At 39.0% G+C, this 20,878-nt stretch overlaps 1 protein-coding gene across 4 annotated transcripts in view; it reads right to left on the bottom strand.

Annotated features, from left to right (window-relative positions):
* Positions 1–12,653, bottom strand: part of smarcd3b (SWI/SNF related BAF chromatin remodeling complex subunit D3b) — a 30,734-nt gene extending 18,081 nt beyond the window's left edge. For all 4 annotated transcript variants that reach the window (XM_079259395.1, XM_079259396.1, XM_079259397.1 and 1 more), the window contains exons 1-2: positions 12,378–12,653; positions 2,769–2,989 (exon numbers count right to left, since the gene is read on the bottom strand). In XM_079259395.1, the coding sequence (XP_079115521.1) occupies positions 2,769–2,989; positions 12,378–12,455 (299 nt within the window). In that variant the 5' untranslated portion in view covers positions 12,456–12,653. The remainder of the gene's footprint in view (positions 1–2,768; positions 2,990–12,377) is intronic.
* Between the last annotated feature and the right edge of the window lie 8,225 nt (positions 12,654–20,878).

The raw sequence follows: 20,878 nt of genomic DNA, 5'->3' as shown, positions 1-20,878 counted from the left end.
AGACAACATTTCCTCTGACCTGTTCGACAAGCCAGCTTAATTGTAAGTGGATCAATCGTGCTGCAGATAGTAAGAGAATGAAACAGAGAGGTCCACTGAGTGTGCATATCGATCGCCTCCCTAATGACCATACCTGCCACACACTTGTCTCCTTATAGACATCCAGCTACTCCCTGCCTGTGTGTGTTTATGTGTCTGGGATGGGGATAGCGTAACAATGAGCTAGAGCATGGGCATTTGCAGATAGCTGTGTGGAGGCCACATGTCTGCTGTGATGGAAATTAAGACTAAAATCACGCAGAAGATGCATAGTTCAAACAGTCAGGCATGGCAGTGATGGGAAGAGTGGAAGAGCAAAGCAGTGAGCAAGGCAAGAGATGCAAGAAGTGGTTGAGAGGCGATGTGAAGGCAGGAAAAGTGGAAAGAAAAGTAGAAATGGCAGCTGAAGAGAGACACACAAAGGTTATAGTTTCACTTCACATCAGTGTGATTTTTCAGATCTGATTTAGGAGACTGTCAAAAAGGATGTTATGAAAAATACGCACATTGCAGATCCACTGTCCATGTCTATTCTCTCGCTCTTATTCTTTTATTTATCCTTTTTTTAGAATTGGTCAAATTTGAATACTTCAAACCAAATCATGAAATTTTATGTCGCATGTGACCAAAAATCACAATTAAAAAACAACATTCAATCATTATAACATGAAAGAAAAAGGCAACAATCTCCACTATTTAAATAGCATTAAATGGTGAATATATGTTTTTTTCTTCATAAAAACTCATATAGCAATAACTACCACAAAAAATTACAACAGAATATTTCCTTATCCTATCACCTCCCAGACAGATGGGCACTTGGCTTTATTATTAATCACATTGATAGTTGCATCTTACTAAAAACTCATCTAGGCAGACATTGGAAAACAGACTAAAGATTATTCAGTAACAACCTATTAATCATTACATGCTGTTCAAACATACTATTTAAGCTACTAATCATTTCAGAAAAATTGTAAATTATATTTTTGCCTTATTAGTTTTTTTCTAATTTATATTTATATATAAAATAAGGAATTTGTAAGGTTGCACTTATCATCCCTTATTGTACAATATAGCAAACGTGACACGTTTTTATCCATACCAGTACAGAGAAGTTACAGCCACATACCTGTGTGTGGGTTTGTTTTGGATATTCTAAATTTGTGTGGTTGCTAACAGGTGATAGGATGAATGGAGTGGCTCTGTAGTTCCTCGTCTGTGATTATAAGAGTGGTCTTGACTGAAACCTGTTGCTTCTCTTTGTTTTAAAGCGGACTTCTGTAAAGTTAATACTATTATGATTACTGATTCCTACCCTCTGCCTTACGATGAAGGCTGTGAGGGTGTGATTGGTTTATGCCCTGTATATAAAAGTTGGACTTGCTTATGGGGAAACTCGAAGGTTCTTCCTGAACGGGCTTCAGAAAGCTCCACATCTGTTAGTCCAGATCATCTCTTACAGCACATGGTCACGGCTTGTAGTATGTGCAATGCAGTTACCATATTTCAAAACCTTGTTCATGTTCTTTTCTGTGGACGTCTGACTGCAGCGAATACTCAAATGGAATCACCGTCTATCCCCTCCTCACGAGATAAACATTCAGCAATCCTCAAACAAGTGTCCACATGACTTGCAGAAGCTTCGTTTACTTTAAATCTATCCATGTGTGACTTTCAAAAGGTTACAGTCACCCACTTAAGTAGACAAATGGGTCAGAGAAAAATGCACCTCGATGAAGCAAAAGTCATTGCTATCACTGCTTTTACAGCTCCTTCAACCAGAAAGGCCCTGCCCTGCTTTCTCTGAATGGCTAGCTATTATAGACATTTCTAACACTGTTGTTTTCCCACTAACCAGCTTACTCAGTCCAAAACCACATTTCTTGTGCACTCCTGAGACCTCAACGTGTCTTTGAAAATGTGAAACCATGGTTGAGTCATGCGTCTGTACTCTTTGCTCTAGACCTGACTCAGGCTTTCAAACTCAGGCTTGATAGCAATGCTGCGGGAGCTGGTGCTGTCGTGCTGCAGGAAGGTAATGATGGAGCGGATTATTCTGGTTGTTACGTCTCCCTGAAGTTTAGCTGACAATACCTTAACTCTTCCACTATTGAGAAAGAAACTCTAGCTTGTTTAATGGAACTCCAACACAGTGAAGTGTGGCTTGTTGGTACATAGACCATAACCCCACTGTGGTTTTGGCTCTCCTTTCAATTCATCACCATGTGGTGGGCATTACCTGTGCAAAAGTACCATCTTGAGATTAAAAAAGAGTGCAGTCAGCTTTTTCACCTGTACCTTATCTAAGGCTTAGTTGGCCAGCGTGGGTATCTGTTCATCACCCTCAATTTATTTTGCTCATAAACCTTCTAGTTTATGTCTTTAAGGTGGAGATGTTATGATCCTGTACCCAAGATTTCACACCTTTGTGTTCTTTGGTTTGCTTTCACACTGCATTTTACCCAAGCGGGCCAAACTGTCTGAACAACCTGATGCAGTTCCAACTGCTTGCTAGGGGTCATATTCACCAAAACCACCCTTGACCAAAAATAAAAGAAGAAGAAATCTGGTACAGTGATTAGTCAGGACTAAAAATGGCTGATGGAGGGTGCAGTCACTGTTTTAGTTCTCTTTTTGCACTTGTACATCACAAAGCAGACATGTTAAGCGGTGCAGACATGCTGTGTTTTTGGTTGGAGCAGAACGTGGACTGGATTCAGACTCACTTCCTGGCGCGGTTCTGGACGGCCTGCTGCTGCTGCTGCTGTTGCTGCTGCTGCTGCTGCTGCTGGACCTGTTGGGAGGGGGCAGGCCTTTTACGACTGGTCTCCATCACCGGGGAGGGCAGGCCGGGTCGCACTGCCGGACTCCCACCGTATGGGGGACCAGGGGGCCCCATGGGAGCACCCTGGTGGGGCATCCTCGCTCCAGACGGCATGCCAGGACGCTGTTGGGAAAGCAGAAAAAGAGAGTTCATGTATACTTAACAAAGAAAAAAAAAAAGATTTTTTGTTTTATCTGGTTTATTATCACCACAACTCGGTGTTTCCAAAAATAAACACTAAGGAAACGTCAGATCAAGAAACGAAGAAAAAAAAAAAAAATTCGGCTTTTACAGCTGGGCTCATCAATATGCCCAAAACTTCCCACAATTTCTACCTTTCGCCATCTTATCTTATAGTCATCAAATGGTGGCTTTGCACAAGTTTGTGACATCAGTTTACATGATTTCTCTGTTAAAATGTTTACATCTTGGGTCACAAGCATGAGGATTAAACTGGAACTTGTTCTTGTTAGAGCGACATGAAATGGGCAACTTTTCAGCCATAAAAGGAAAATTGTTGGCGTGGGTGCGAGGAATATTGTTGCAGTCGTACACACGGCATTTAGAGCAGCGATCTGTCATGTTTGAATACTTTGCTAGAAGAAGAAACTGTACGGAGAACAATCGCAGACGTCTTGCTTTTGTCTTGCTTTCTTTTGAACTCTAAAACAAAACTCAGGTTTACAAACGGCATTCAAACTCTCTCAAACACACACTCAAACACACACACACCTCCTAGAGAGTAATGCAAACACTGGCACTACACTCCCTTCCTGACGCCTGGGAACAACTGGGTGGAATCTCACCTGTTCTTGTCACTCACATGGCAACAGCTGCCTCCCGCCTTGGTTTATTGTCTAAAAGAAAGCATTGGTTTTTGTGGAAGAAAGAAAAATGCATGACTCCATCCAAAACAGCCGACCTCCCACTGTTTCTGAGGGACTACAGCAAAACATACTGAGGATCCTCTAATTAAAATCATTTTAACTTGAAGAACGGAGGAAATCTGATCCTCTACTTCTCTGTGATTAAAGTCCCGCTTTAAAAAATGCTTTCAGCAATATTCTGATCTGATATCTTCATTAAAAGCAGGACTAAGAGAAGCAGGACTTATAAGAAAATTAAAATATTACTGCTGTGTTGCATTAGCTCTTCTGTTCTAAACATTTGGGAAGCAAGACGGTCAACAGCTATAACTGGACATGGAAGGGACATGTTTCCCATTTCTGCTTCACAAACTTCCTCGATTCCTTTTTCAAGGTTCTTTAATCCACAATTCTTTTCAATGATAATCAGTCGCTGAATTTTTACAGTTTCTGTCACCTCCTGTCAATAACTGGTTTTGTGATTAGCTTCTGATATGAAAATGAATGCTACATTTTAAAAACTAACAAAAAAAGTGTTTTAATATATTTGTACATTTAATGCCACTGCTACTGCAGCTGCTTCCCAAAACCCCTCTTAATACTAAATTTGCTGCATGACATTTCAATTTGAGTTAGTAAAATCATGCACAATGCAAAGCCTGAAAAATTACAATGGAGGGAAAAACAGCAGACTATCTAAAGCCACCACCTGCTGTTCTGATTGACTTCCTTTACAAGCGACGCTCTGTAGTTCACTGAACAATGGACAGCGATTCAAACTTCATCACCACTGTGGACGACCAAAGACAGCTGTGAAGAGGCAAAATGATAAGTTTTAAATTTGTAAAATGTTGGGAGTGTCTCCAGAGAGTTATGTGCATGCTGTGAACGTGACCTTTGTGTGTGTGTGTGTGTGTGTGTGTGTGTGTGTGTTTTCTGGACCAGACATTCATAATACTATGACAAAATACAGCTGCTTTAAGCATTTTGTTTAACTCCTTCACACCTACTGCTGTAAACAGGCAATAAACCACATCTGGACCTTTTGAATTTTTATTTATCTAAGTAATTTTTTATCTGTTTATTTGTAACTGATAACCCTTTTCTTAATTTATTCATTGTTATTCATGTATTTAACATTTAATTGTATTTTATTCCTGCATTTTTTTCTTTCCACCTCATTTCTTCCTTTTTTTTTTTTTAGTTTTTTTTTTTTATAATTGTCAATAGATTAATGTGTTAAGCGGTTAATTCTTCAATTATCATCATAAAAAAGAACATTACAATTTAATGACATAGATTCGATACAGCTCCTTTCTCTTGTTTGGTATCACACTCACATGATGTATTTTTTCTATAATTTTCTATGACATATATTTACTAGCAAAGGCAGATGTGAGAATTTGACAAATCTTAAGTTACAAACTCTAATCCAGGTATATTTCTGTATTTTATGTTTTGAAGGTCTAAACATGCACAGGACAGCAGAATGCACAGTACATTAATTATATCTGAACCCATTCACTGTTAGCTTCTGCTGCATTTCAATTTCATAATTTATGTTAATGTTAAGTTTGCATGACACAATAGATCATGTTTTTCTGAATTGAAAGGTTTTGCTTCTAACTAACTAAATCTAGTTACTAAACTAGTTAAGAAATTATTTTTCAATAAATATTGTTACTTTAAATAAAAAAGCTCTTGTTTCTGTGTTATAAACCGTGCTGTAAATAAAACCACCGTAGCCTGCAATGTGAGCACGAACTGAACCAAAAATATGAAATTGCCTGTCACTTTTCAGATATGCTGTGACTCTGTTCCTCGCCACCTGTCTATTATCTAAAATAACCAACACAGCATTATATTTAATCCTCACAATAGAGTTTGCAATGTGGCATTTAAAATGGAATGAGGAGATTGAAAAAACAGCAAAAGTAATACAAATGCATATCTATTAAGCACCTAATTGTTTGTTTGGTATTATTTGTGCAGTAATGATAATGTTAATAAATGGGAGTTGCATGGCAAAAAAAAAAAAGTTAGCTGTTAAGCGAAATAAACATTGTGTGCCGATCTTCTGCACTGCAGTTGCAGCTACAACACATAAAAACTGGCTAAAAGTTGAGGAAAAAGGACAAATGAATAATCCAAACATATATGCTTCTTTTTTTCCAACATTCAGCACTCGTAATGTGATTTACTGCACGTACATACACATGTCCAAAGTGATCTTTAGACTGTCCACAAACACATTGAGAGCAAACAAAATCACTAGAAAACTGATGATGAGCAGACTCAATCTTTAATGGCGAATAAACCACGTTTGTATTCACATGAACATTCGCTCTCTCAAAGCAAACTATGATAGCATCAGATAAACTATGATGGACAAGATATGCGCCTTTTTAAATGGACGGAACAGCGATGACGGGACAAGAGGCCCGAGCAGGCGTTGCTGTCACTCTGGCCTGAAGTTTGTTGGATGAGGGGGAGGGGATTTTTAAGGGGGGGGGGGGGGGGGGGGGTCACAGCAACTGAGAGGGTCTCCAAACAGAGAGGATAAAACAACATATGGTCCGCGCCTCCTCCTGCTCTAATGTTGTCGCCTTGTGGAGTCTTAAAAGACCTCTTTGCTTTCCTATTTCCTACCGAAGATCAACAGTAACAGACATCTGACCAGTCTGGAGAATTTGAGCCGTCCTGATAACAGTAACAGAGAAAAACCATAGCTGGATAATGTATATCCACACACATACACACACACACACACACACAATGAGCCATACTCTATAATCTGACCTGCTGAACTGGCTCCAACACTCTGCCCGGAGCTTTGCCAGCCAGTCAGGCAGGAATCGAATCTGCCATGTGGACGGATATCTGAGAAGTGTGTTGGCATCTCTGGGAAAGCTGGAGGGATTTGAAGAGGCCAAACTTAACCCACACAGTAACAGTACTAAACACACTGGATGAATCTGAATGTTGTTACATGGTCCCACAAAGGCTTCGATGAGAGCACTGAAATCTGAGAGCGAGGTTCCCTCAGTGTGCCCTGACTTGTTTCAGAAGATCTTCAAATCACAGTCAAGTAAAAAAAATATAAATGACCTCGCTTGTGTTTCAGTGTGTTGCCATGCAGTATGTTTGCTTTACACAGGAAGGTAAATTCAGTTTATTCAAGAAAATGAGCATTTCTGTCTTCAGTCATAGTTTCATTTAAAGATTTCTTCCAGATTTTCATCCTATGCATGTTCATGTAGAAGTTATTGTGATGCTGACTAATAAATTAATTACCTCCTTTTACATTTTAAATAACAATTTTGTTCATAATATGATATTAAACTGTTAAATAAATGTCTGAAATTTTTATTTATCTAATTAGAAGATATGTTTTCCTTTTTAAAAAAAAAAAAAAAAAAGAAGAGTTTAAAAAAAAAAAGAAGCTCATATTAGACTTTTTTCTAAAAGAGGGAAGCAATTAATCAGATTCAGATTAATTAATCCAACAGGCATCGCAGCTCTAGTCAAAGGTAACCTTCAAATGAGGCAGGGGGAGGCAGAAGCCTTCGATCTGGCTTTTCAGTGTATACCAACTATCTGTGTTTTCTGACTAATATATCTTTATATTAGAAATCCATTTTTCAACCATACATATCCACCTCTGCTTATAAGAAGGGCCAAATGTCATTTAATAGTTTTTCATGTTATAACTTATACATCACCAGTCAGGTTATTAAAAATCAGACATATAAACATTACTCAGTTTTGTTTCACATCTCGTATTTATTGTTTTTATTATTTTGTGCTTATTTTAAAATCAGATATTACTGGGATGGGCTGGTGAGTCCAGGGTGTACCCCGCCTTTCGACCAAAGACTGCTGGGATAATCTCCAGCTTCCCCGTGACCCTTCATCGAACTAAGCAGTTAGGATAATGAATGAATGAATGAATGAATGAATGAATGAAAATCAGACATTAGGAGTAAGGTGCACACGCTTATCAGTCACAGTTCTGCCAAAAAGCATAAAGCATCACCTTCTTCATCTATTTCACTCTATATTAATGGACATCATTCTCTATTTAACAAAACTGGAAGTGAAGGAGTGAGAGCACAAACTAGTTAGGAAATGTTAAAGAACTAGCGTTTTTTCTGTCATTTACATTAATACTTCTGTTTTGGAGGTTTGGTTGTTTGTTTTTCTTGCATACTTAAACACACATTTAGCACCTTTTATTCAAAATTTATATAAATTTTTTATAAACCTGTTTTATGTACTCATCTGCCATTTTTAAAACATTGTTTATGACCTTTTGTTTTTTGCCAGTCTGTATTTGTCTGTCTGTCTGCTAGCAACTTTACTCAAAATGACTTAACGGATTATTATGATCTTAGTTTTTCGAAAGGGTCTTGGTCTATATTAGATTTTAGTCAATTTTGGGGGTGATTTTGAATCACCACCTGTATTCAGTTTTTTTTTTTTTTTTTTTTTAATGTATTCTTCATCATTGCAAGATAGGGACGTTTTCAGTACATATTTCTCCACTGTGATATTAATAAAGTTAATTAATTCATGCATTTAACTCTACAGTAAATGGTCAGGATGCTTGGCCAAAAGATAGAGATAAAGTTCCCAATAGATTTTACAAGATATCACAGACAGATGAGGATGCCCATAATACTACGATCCAGAACAGGATAAGAGATCTTTGGAATTTTTATTACTGCATGAGTAGAAATTAAGATATAAACATGAAACAAACATCATAATATAGCAAAGACACTGCATATTCATTAGCAGTGAATCTAAGAATCTAACAGTGTATGGATATAAAATGAATATAGGACTATAACAGAGGGTGGAAATCATGGGATGGGTGGAAATGAGCTGCTTAGCAGATGTCTGCACTGAATGCTTTTCTAGTTCCTTTTTTTGTTGACTTTGCTTATTTTGAGCTATCCCTTTACTACAGCAGATGAGGAGTACATTTCCCTCCCTCCTAAATAGTTATTTAAATCTTCTGTAACTTACCAAACGCAGCTCAAGTTTAGCTTTGTCTCTTCCTCAACATTCTGTAACTCGACTTAGTCTTACGTAGCGATGCCCAATTTCCACATCTTAATAAAGTTCGTTTGGCCACAAACACGAGGAAAGAGGGGAGGGAAATGCTAATCCACTGATTGTGACAGATCACAAGTTCAAGACAATATTCTCCAAAGTCATACTTTTCTTCTTCCCCTCTAATTAGCCATTCCTTACTTTTCTAATTCACTCCCATCCATTTATGATTAGGAGTGGGAGTTAAAAAGATCTGCCTGTCATTAGAAATATTTGTTTAAGTCTATATGTTATAAAAATGCATTTTAAATGGGTCACAATACCCCTCATGACCAACAACAACCCAGGACACGTAACAATCTCACATCGTGTTGACAAACACATCTATCGCGTGTTTTCTGGTGAGACTGGGCTACATCCATGCAGACAAGAGAACTAATACCATCTTTATTTAATATATCTCAAAAAATTATTGAAAAAAAAACCTAATTTCACAGATTCTTTAGAGCGCTAACAATACATTTTGATCCTTATAGCATTGGATGGAAAATTTCTGCATCCAGTAAAATGTTTTGTCAAGTTACACCTCATTCTTTTATGAAAGAAAAAAAAACCAATAAAGCCAAAGATGACCAGTGGAGTCCGCTCAAACCATGAAACTGACCAATATTAAAGATCTTCACTTAATAATCACAAGGAAGCTTTTGTTTAAAGTATCATTGATCAATGTTTCAGGTGACGTGTCTACATTGTGTCATTTTATGTTTTGGCTTATCAGGGTTTCCCACGGAGAGTGCTGGAAGACTTTTCCCTTCACTGTGGCCCTCGCCGACCTCCACATACATGCACACACACACACACACAACCAGGAGGCAGCTGGGGGCAGGTAAGGCAGATAATGAGGGAAACGAAGGAAGAAACCTCAGCCTACCCATCAGTCCTCGAGCCAGAGCTCAGCCAAGTGCTGCTGCTGGGAGGCTGGAACACTACGACCTTCAGAAGCTGCAACTATGTGCTCTGTGTTTCTATATGTGCTTTATGTATGTGAACCATATAAAAATGTGTTTTCTGCATCAAAAAACATTCTTTTTTGCTCGACTCGCCTGTGAAAGGAAAGAAAACGTCACTGCTTGCCGCAAGCTAATAAACTGCACCAAATCACCCCCATACCCCATAGTATAAATATTTCTCCTTTCTGCAGCACACACACACACACACACACACACACACACACCAAAAAAACCTGCCACAACTATTACATCAAGACTTTTCCATCTTCAAACGGAGGAGCAGGGGGGGGGGAGGGAAGGGAAGACAGAGGGGAGAAGCAGGCATGAGAGAGAAAATAAGCAGAGGGAAATATTTGGCTTGGAGCAACCAGAGCCTCATCAAGGTTAATTGGTCTGTTGAGAGGACACACTCATCTGGCTCATCAATCACCTGGGCCATTGTTTCCTAAGTGTGTCTCTGAGCGCGGGGATTTGGCACTGAAGCCCCTGTAATGACCGCTCCTGTCATATAGACAACACCTCATCGTGTTGCGGTGTATAAATCTAACCGGTGTCACCACGCCCTGCATCAACACTGATTAAAACAGAGTTACATCTAAAACCAGAACCCAGTCGGACAAATCGTGGGATTTTATGATTTGACAAGCTCATGCTATCTCGTCTTTTTGACATGATGTTTGATTAGTGTAGAGGTCGCAATAAGAGGAAAACCACAGTCATTTAAAACTTTTTAACTAGAAATATTTAATAATCCAGGATAGAAATCAGCACATTGTCACAATTGAGGGGCTACAATCAGAGACCTTGTACTTAAAATGATGTTATTCACATATCATAAATATTCAAAAAGATGCATAACTAATATTCATAATGATTGTTTCACTCCCTTTCAATTTGAATGAGAGTGAATGAGAGTTTAGGGTTGTCAAACTCGGGGATTTTGTGAGAGCTTCTTCAATGTTTGCGCAAATTAAAACTTAAAATTACTATTTAACAATACAAATTATACAATAAAATGTCTTTCGCCTGCTAATGTCATCATCAAAAGTGTTCAAACTGGAATAAAAGTCAATGTAATCACATTTATTAGAAGAATATTCTTAAACCTGTAAATTGAGACATCAAATGTGTTCATGAGCCTGAACCCTTTCAAGTTGCTGCCAGATGATTATAAATATGATTGATTTATGATTTAGAATTATTGTAACTTATATTTTAACCTTTACACCATGTTTGTCTCATTTTTTTTTAGAATTAAGTTGTTAAATATTTCATTTTATGCTTCTCTTTGAATATATTTCCTCTTATTTCCTGCGACTTTTTATCTTTTTTATTTGGACATATGGTGGGTAAAAGGAAAACATGTTTTATCTGAAACGGTCTGTCAAATAGATCACTAATAGAATAAGTATTGGCAAATTTAATAGTTAATACTTTATTCTTTATTCCAGACACATAGGTCCATATCAGCAGTTAATAAGAATTGTTTGGTTGTAATAAATTTAAAATCAAAAATGTTTTTATTTCTAATTTTATTTTGCCCAGTTAGAAAAGCTTTTTTTTGCCATAAATATTGAACAATGCATGTCTTCTTTTTCTGTTTAAATTAAGACATCTGAAGGTTTCACTTTGACCTTTTTTTGGGGTAATGACAGATCAATTTATGCAACCACAAACTGGCAGATATAGTAATAAAGAGGTTACAAATATATCTGACTTTACTGAGAAATATTCAACTAATGTGAATAAAAGGTCACAAGCGCATGGCTTCAACACTGCCAGAAATTACCAGTTTATTGACACAATTAAATGTGCTGAAGTTCCAGCAGTGAAGGGACACAGATGAAGATTTGCATGCTTTTCACCAAAACAAACCCCTCTCTACTCCATGTGCTGCCGTTACTGGGCTGCTGTGAGGGTTATGGTAATAGTTTCCTAACCTTTAACCAGCAGCAACACTTGGCTTGACATTTCGTGCTAGCTTCACATGAATGAGCTAATTGTTCTGCACGTTTTCCAGGATTGACAGCCTGCCGCGGCTCCATGCTCCATCTACGATACTACATCCTCTCGTCTCCTGACCTTACAGGTTCAAATCCTTCCATCAACCAAAAAGCATGCAGCCTGGAAGGCTACTCTGACTTGTTTTCAGTGGACTCGTCATTTCCCCTCTCTGTCTGTGACTCCCAGGGAAGCATGCTCAGTGTGCTCCTCTGTTAGCCAAAGGGGGAGCTGGCTGCTTTTTTTTTTTTTGCTGCTGAGCTTCTCTTTCCACAATTATCCAGCTTTCTGAGTGGATGTGTTCAAATCCTGTGCTCCACATCCTTCTCCCGCTCAGCCCCATCCATCCACGCTGCTCCACTTCTTGCTCTCTCCAGCCATCTCCTGGCAGGCTGGGATCCAGGGGGCTGGAAATAACCTTCACATGGCCAGCTTTACCCAGCTATCTCTCACACACAGACCGCCGCTGCTGCGCCGACTCATGCACACACACAAACACACACAGACACAGACGCACACGCAGATGCATGCCAGAGCCCAGCACCCTTCACAGGAATGACGGACAGCGCCACTCACCACTCCATGGACCAGGAACTCAAACAGTTTGCTCTTGGTGGCTTTCCTGGCTCCCCCCGCCGTCTCCTCCGTAGCCATTTGCTCAGTCCCCACCGTTCACCCTGCTATGTCTCCCCTCTCCTTCTTTTGTCTTTCCCTCTCCCTTCACCCAGCCTCCTGTTCCCCTCCCCTGCTCCACTTTCCTTCTCTTTGTGCTCTCCTTTTCAGCACTGTCTGTCCCTCACTCTCCTTCTCTCTCTCTTCCCTCCCTCTCCCTCTATTTTGAATGTGCAGCAGCCCTGCCGAGTCTCTCACTGTGTCTAGCTCACTTTTTAGTTGAGCTGCCTTTCAGGAGTCGCTTGCTTGCTTGGAGGTGGAGGGGAGGCAGAAGGGGGGGGGGGGGGGGGAACCATGCGGGGGTCTGGCAAGGGGGTTTCAGCCAGCCCACCCTTAAGCTCCCCCACACAGCTGTTGCATTCCATTGGTTGATAAGGGCATGCGGCGCGGCGAGGCTGCTGCTTGGTCTAAACGGGGGCTGAGGAGGTTAGAGTCAGTCAGCCATTCTGCACTACAGCTTCCCCGCCGATGACCAACCCAGAGGCCACGGTCAGCGCACACACACACAGCTCTGGGTCTGGGCTCATTCTCAAAAAAGGAAATAAGGCTCTTAAAGGGGCCACACCGCATATCATTAACACATCTGTACACACATCAATCACTACATACGATGGAGTTATGATGCAAAGATTATGGTGATAAAGCCTCTTGAGTCGGGGGATTTTTACTCGTCTTGTAGATCACAGCTGGCAAGAAAATGTGCTTTGAATCCACTTAACTAAAGGAAAAGGCCACGTCAAGAGCACCTTCATTTCCTGTGTTTCTCTTGCAGAGGTCCATTCCTAGGTTACAAACATTTCCTCTATTTGAATCATTAGCTTTTTACCTTTCACCCAGTTGTCGGCCCAGGGGCTACATTCTGGCTTTGGCTACAGTGTAATGACAAACAAACAGGCCAGCCAGCACAGGAAGGTGACTGTGTAACTTGACACAAATAATTTCTGCTGCTTTTTCTTACAGGCTGCTTTCTGAAAAGTTACCAAATGCACAATGCCGAGACCCTCTTAAAAGGTTAAAAAAAAATACATATAATCTCCTCAAGGACAGAAGGAATGAAGAAAAGACAAGTGAATTACACACACACTGAATGTTCTTTTGGGCTGTGATCTTTAAATTGTGCCATGCTCCAATGTCACAAGCACAAGCTTCGGTCCACTCACAGGTCATTACACCGAGTAAAAAACACACCACAATAAAGATTATGACTCTTTCAAGTCTGCTCCTACCCCAAACCCTCACTCTCCTCCAGCCGTCAGATCGGAGGAGTGAAATATTCATGAGGTTATTTGAATGACAAAGGAGGTGAAGTGGGGCGGATTCAAAGGGGACTCGGCTTTGTGGCACATCATGGCAAATTGTCACTGTTATTGTTTCCTCTTCCACTGTTTAGCCGGTGTGAAAAGAAAAAAAAACCCAACAAAGTCTTGAACCAGGAAGAGGAAGGAACTATCCTCCAAAAGGTTAATCTATCATTCAGATTCAGAAATGTTTTATTAATATCCCCAAGGGGAAATTCTTAGGTGACAGTGCTCCATAAGAGATACAAAGAAGTAAAAATAGAAATGAATTAACAAGCCGTAGCAACATGCTAAGGAGTGAAAATGGTTGTTTGATATGAACGCATACAATGTGTACACTTCTATGTACATCACATGAAACAGTGAAGGATAGACTGGCTAACACAGACTCACTAAAGTCCTCAGCATCATTCCACATGTCGAAAGGCTTTGGCCACTTCAGAAAATAGAGGGGGTGGCTTTGGCTGTCCCTGTGGGTGACATCGGTGGTCTTTGTCCAATCTAGTTTAATATTAGTGTGTTCATCAAGATATTTGTATCTAAATACGCCTACATGCTAGGTGACAAAGTTGTCCACCACATACCTGTTCTCCCCCTCATCACCCTCTCTGATAAAGCCAGGTACTGCAGAGTTCTTCTAAAGCTTCTACACATGGTAGTTTTAGAGGGTTGTGGTGTAGTAGGTGAATAAGAAGGAGAGAGTACAGTCTATTGTAGGGCTCGAGTACTGCTGATCATCCTTCCAGACAAATACTGTGGTTGGCCTGTTAGGTACTAAACAAGGGGACACCACCTGCTTCGCTGTCAGCTTCTCCTCCATGCCGGATGAAGTTCAATGCGCTGACAATGGGCAAAAATATGACCCTCGCAGACGATGGTGTCCTCAACTCTTAGACTGGGTCACTAGGTTTTTTTTGTAAAGGATCCAGAAATGGACTGACCATGACTATAAATGCTGTTCCAGGATGAGTTTCTTCAGGGTTGTCAAGATGTGTGAAGTCAGTGCCGTGGGTCTTTGGTCCTTCACATCCCTGGAATGTGGTTTATTGGTACAGGAAGGTAAGAAGTCCTGTGCTAAAGAAACACATGAGACTCTCAACGTGGCAGGTCTTTACATTAAGTGAAGTCTGTGATGTCAAAGGTGAAAACAAAGGTAAAGAGAACAGTTCACTATGCTACCTTTTAGTTCAAAGGTCATGACCTTTAAAAGTCATTTTAACAAAACCCAAGCATGTTTTGTTTGATCAAATACTTCATTATCAGGTTGAAAATTTAGAATTACAAATTGACAAGTCAGAAAAGGAGAGATGATAGAAAAACCTAAACATTTGTCCATCAAACTACCTTCAGAGCTCTCAATACTAAAATCAGTTTAAAGACTGGCCCCTTCCAGTAGCTTTAGTTTGCTTGGTGGTGACACCTGCTGTCAAGATGAATGTACTGCTGCGTGTCATTGAGGCTTTTGAGCAGCCCTTACTTTACTGAAAAACTGATTTAAAGCCCCATTAAAACATCCATACTCTCCATGCCATCAAAAATCACTAGATAATCAGTTCTACCTGAAGTCAGATTAACCTTGCATTACATAACCCGTGGCATTGGCTGAACATTTATTCATCATACAGGGTGCTTCTCAATTTCCTGCAAGGTCAAAGGCCCAACTTGCCAAGCTTATCTATGCAGATCCAGAGATTGTGCCAATCTCCCGTTTCTCCAGCAACGACACGTGGGTGTTCAGTGATAACAAAGAGATCCAGCAGCCTAGGCAATTCTAAAAGGGAACGCCGAGCGGAGGAGTACCCCCTACCGGACCCCCATCATCTTCTTCACCAAAGCCAGTCAGTCTCACCAAATGGTAATGTCCCAGAGTGAAGCAGACAGGGGGGTAGGGGGTGCTTACGGGGGGGGGGGGGGGGGGGGGGGGGGGGGGGGGGGGGTAAGGGAACTGCAGCAGTATTATTAATGGCCAGCAGGGGGAGCAGAGAAGCAGGCAGGGAAGTGCTGAATGATGAGGAGGATGAACCCATATTCAGTGTGTCTCCACAATGCACAGCAAAGTAGTGACTAATGAAAGGGTATGCAAAAAGTAATATGAGTTTAATACCTAAATTGCTTATTTTAAGATTATAATCAAATGAATAGTTATATTTACAGATATTTCTGGGATTTCATTTCTGCCTCTGGCCATGTGAGGGGGACAAAGAGCCCCTCACCGCAGTACAGCAGAGTTAAAAAAAAAAAAAAAAAAAAAAAAAAAAGAGTCTAATGGATTTTCTAATTAATACTGACCTGCATCTGTACGAACATCTGACACATTTATGGAGAATTTGTGTGAAACATTGGACACTTAATTTCACTCAAACCACTTTACCAAATATAAGTTATTTATACTACTGCTTAAATAATAATAATAAAAAAGTTCAGTGAAAAGAAAACGTCATTACCAATGACAGAAAAGTAGATGTCATTACATTTTTGCATGAAAAATGACTTATAAAATGAACATATAATCACATTAGTTACATTAGTTACACTGTTTATCCCATCTTAGTATCACAGTTTAGTTATCCTGACCAGATCTGTCGTCTGAGGTGCAAGAACTGGAAAGTATCTGGTGAGTTGTGTATCGGTTGGAGCCAAGTTTACAGCTGGAATTTCAGTCTGAACATCTAAAATCTCCAGTTGCCGCATTTATAATCATATATAATTCAGTTACAAAGCCACAAAACACACATTTGTTTTTTTTTATTCATATAATTTGATCAGATATTATTGGAAAGTTAGACAACTTAGATTTACTGTAATTCTCTGAGGACATATAGAGTCAAAGGATAAAATGTGGCAAACAAACAAAAAAGAATTTCAATATATTTTTTGTTCAATCCATTGTTGTGTCAAGTAGAATTTCTTAATGGTTGGGGTTTTCTAATAAAATGAGAAAATGGACAAATAGCTCGACTGTACATGTGGACATTTTTAGAGGCCTTCAAGACAACATTTGTTCTTTTTTAAAACCTTTTTAATTAAGCTATATAGAGCTGTGGTGCATGTATCAAGTTCAATAGTTAGTGAAAGAAATAACAGGGTTCTTTATTTCTTAAATCCCAGTGGAAATGGCATCTTCACTTTTCAACAGACAGATCTCTGTTATTTACGAGGGGGAAGAAAAAAACTAAGCTGGAGCTTGAACAAAATTACTGCTGTGTATTATGAGCCGAATGCCTAAAACCTGAGGATAATCTGCCTCATCAGGTTGTGTAGGTTCGATTTAAGCTCATTAAAATTTTAACACTGGTAGCATGAGCAAAAACAACCCCCCCCCCAAAAAAAAACTCCAGACAAGTGCCATCAGACTAATTTTACTATTGCTGTTATGCTGCACCACTTTTCTTCAGATGAGCCTCGTCCATTTTAAACCTCAAGCAGAAATAAATACTCCTGTAAGGTAAGTGAATCTGGCGTGACGTGGTTTAAAAGTATTGTTTTCTTAAGATGTTTAAGGTATGTCAGCAACAAAGGTTGGTAAGAGTCAGATTCCAAAAGGGTTGCCACATTACAATAAAGAATTTAATTAAGTTTATGATTTGTATAGACTGTTTTTTTTTTTTTTTTTTTTGCTCAGTTTGACTGAAAATGCTGTGCGATATTAACACGCTGAAAGAAAAACAGAAGAGAAATGCAATACTGTGGAGTGGTTTGGCCCTGCTATCTGCAATGATTTCCAAAATTCACAAAGAGAAAAAGCAGAAGGAGAGGACATGGAAAGAGCAGAATTTTATATGAGCTCTGACGAATAACGTGCAGTTCCCAGTGGCAACGTTTACATACCAGAAACCATGAACCTGCCCTCGTCAACATTATTGTCACAGACAGATGGGGTGCACTAAGGGGAACATGGACTGTACTGAGGGCATGAAGAAAATCTGATTCTCTCCCACTGCTGGGCCCCTCACTTCTCTCTCCACAGTTTAAGAGCTACAGAAAAAAAAACTGCTCAAGCTGCTTAAAGGCCAGAGTTCTTGCAGAGGAACTCAATAGCCATAAGACCCCATCAAAGGGACTCTACAAAAGCACGACCTGCACCTTCACAGAGGGGGGGATTAAGGAAAGGAGAAGTACATTTCAGTACTGATTTCTCCAAGCTGGGCATATGCAGTGAAGAGGAACCTGTGAAGAAAGAGAAAAAAGTCTCCCATGACGGCTGACAATAGAGGGACATCTGCTGATATTCTGTGATCAAAGTGATTCAGTATAATATGCTTTTAGAAAACAGGTGAAAAAAGGGTTTTTTCACAAAGCAGCACTGTTCCCTTGGATGATTTTGTTGTGAAGGCATTATAAACACCTAACCCAAGAAGCTGCAGATAAGGCGTTTGGGGTTGACCTTGGATTTCAGGGGCTGTTCTGGACAAAGCACCTTTATCCAGGCAACGTTTATGGCTCAGCTCCTCGGCTGCTCCGGTCGCTCTATAAAGAGGAGCCATTGTAGGAGCAGATGGAAAGATGAGGCAACAATAAAGAGCCAAGTTTTCCCCGCGAGCGACAAACAGTACACTGGGGCAAGCCTGAAGCATTACCTGCCTTGGGGCATTTCCTGTTTGCTGTAGCCAAGGCAACGGGATAATCTGCTCTGCGTTCAAAGCCAACAGCCAATTGAATGAAAGCAACGCCGACTTTAGCAACTTGAGAAGTGGAGCAGCAGCTGGTGAAATGAGACATGAACAACTGAGCTGAATCTGTAAAACTAAAAGGAAGTTTTTAAGAGAAAACGGTTTGTCTCGATGTTGCTTTGTTCGTCAGCTCCTCATGCGAGGTCGTCAGGATTCGATCAGACGAAAATATACAAAAAAACACAACCCAACTATGAATAAAATCCCACAGAATGAAAAATAAATCTGGCAGGATGTTGTGAGTAATTTCTTTGCTGTTCAATCTTTCTGGTTCCACACAGTCTCCTTTCACCCCGTGCCTCCCTCTCCCCCTTCTCTCCTACTCTGCATCAAGGTCTGGCGTTAGCCCTGATCTTTCAGCACCGCTCTGGCCGTGCTGGATCGGACACAGAGACGACAGAACGAGGACAGGGTTGCTACGAGCAAGGCTGAGATAGAAGACGAGATGGAAATGATGATGATGATGACAGAAATACAAAAAGCTTCCTTGTTAGTTTTTACTCAAATACTTCTGTGTGTAACAAAATATTTAAGCATGAAGCCTCTGTTTGTGTTTGTAAGGAACTACATGTACAATAAAAAAAAAAGCACTTTTTTAAAATCATCTGATCATTGTGTCTTTTAAAAAAAATCTTGGTTGCAGCTCTGAGGATATTTTTGTTTGCAAGAAAATGGGAAACATTTAAAGTAGTACAAAATGTTGACATAACTGATATTATGAGTGAACTTTTTGTTTGCCCTCTTGTAGCTCTGGAAACATGTGTTCAAATATAAGTAACCTCTTTGGGTTGGAAGACACAAAAAAAGGCGAGAAAAAAAAAAAGGATAAATGTTATTTTTATCTATTTATTTATTTAGTTTATCTGACCTTCTAAGTCTGCGCTGTCTGACAGGTATTTATTTTGAGAAAAATCAATGCTAGTCTCTGTGGCTTTACATGTAACGGTGAAACACAAAATGGAAATACCTACTGTGAAACAGCAACAAATAGATTCACATTGCATTATGGTAAGTCAGATGTGAGGTATGAAAGCTGTTTTTGGTGTCTCTGATGAACCCAGTATGGGTTCAGAAATAGGACCAAAACTGTTGGATGATGAGTTTTAAGTTACGGTGATTGCAGGTGTTTGATATTTAAAACCAGGGTCAATTCAGATGAATAAAAAGTAATGTTGCAAAACAAACAAAAAAAAAAGAATAGCCTTAACTTTGACAATAGATGTTGCCACACAATACCAAATACACACACACACACACATATATAAATATATATATATATATATATATATATATATATATATATATATATATATATATATATATATATATATATATATATACATATATACATATGTATATACACATATATATATATGTGTGTGTATGTGTGCGTGTGTATTTTTTTAAGTGCTGATTCAATTTAAATTGCAATTCTTCAATATTGCTGATATTTTTATATTAAAAATAGAAAAAATGTACAATTTTTTTTTTTTTGCTAGTCATTTGTCTTGATTTCAATGAGGAAAAAACACAGTAGCCAGAATGTCATTCTGCTGCTATAATGCCCAAGAAGACATGTAAAAAGATCAATTAAAACAATAGCAATGACAAAAAATTTAAAATGGATTTCTTTTATTTATTTGAAAGAAAAAAAAAGATTTCTTTCAACAAAATAATCGATTCTAAAATTGTAAAGCATAAAATCCCTATATTTGATTTTTTTATTCCATTTTCCGACCCCTAATACATACATATATATATATATATATATATATATATATATATATATATATATATATATATATATATATATATATATATATATATATATATATATGTATACATACATTTGTATTTTTGGTAATATTAGGGTACTGTTCTTATTTTTCTGAGGACAAAACTAAAAATTAATACAATGATGACAAAATAGCAAAAGGCTTAATGATTGACAAAATAGCCATTAAATGCAGGCCACATGAAAGCACTATTTCAGGTAAAACCACACAACATGATTTTACATTTTTTTCTATAACATTTTTGTTGTTTTCTACACCACTGATACATAATTAAATCCATTTCTATTAATCTGCACACATATTGGAGCCAGCTTCAAATGTTCAGCCCCACTAAACTCAATACAGTGCACAACACTGTATTGAATGGCACTTTTTTAAATGGGTCACCCAGCTGCACTTTACACGGAGGGACCATTTGGACCCAGACTGTTTGTCTCAGAGCTAAAAGCACAAATGTCATTATGTACATAATAAATGGGAGCAAAACAAGTTACATACCTAAAAGGAAAACACAGGTAGGACACAGTGGGGCTGCAGGTGAGATTATGGTGATTAAAAACACTGCTTTAATCTGTTGGTGCCGTTGGCTGTAGGCTGGCATCGGAAATTAGGTTAGAAAGCGCTCCATTTAAAATGATAAA

Source organism: Telmatherina bonti (genome assembly GCF_933228915.1).
Source record: "Telmatherina bonti genome assembly, chromosome: 20".
NCBI lineage: Eukaryota > Metazoa > Chordata > Actinopteri > Atheriniformes > Telmatherinidae > Telmatherina > Telmatherina bonti.
Note: the sequence above shows the minus strand (reverse complement) of the source record. Positions and strands in the feature narration are given on the sequence as shown.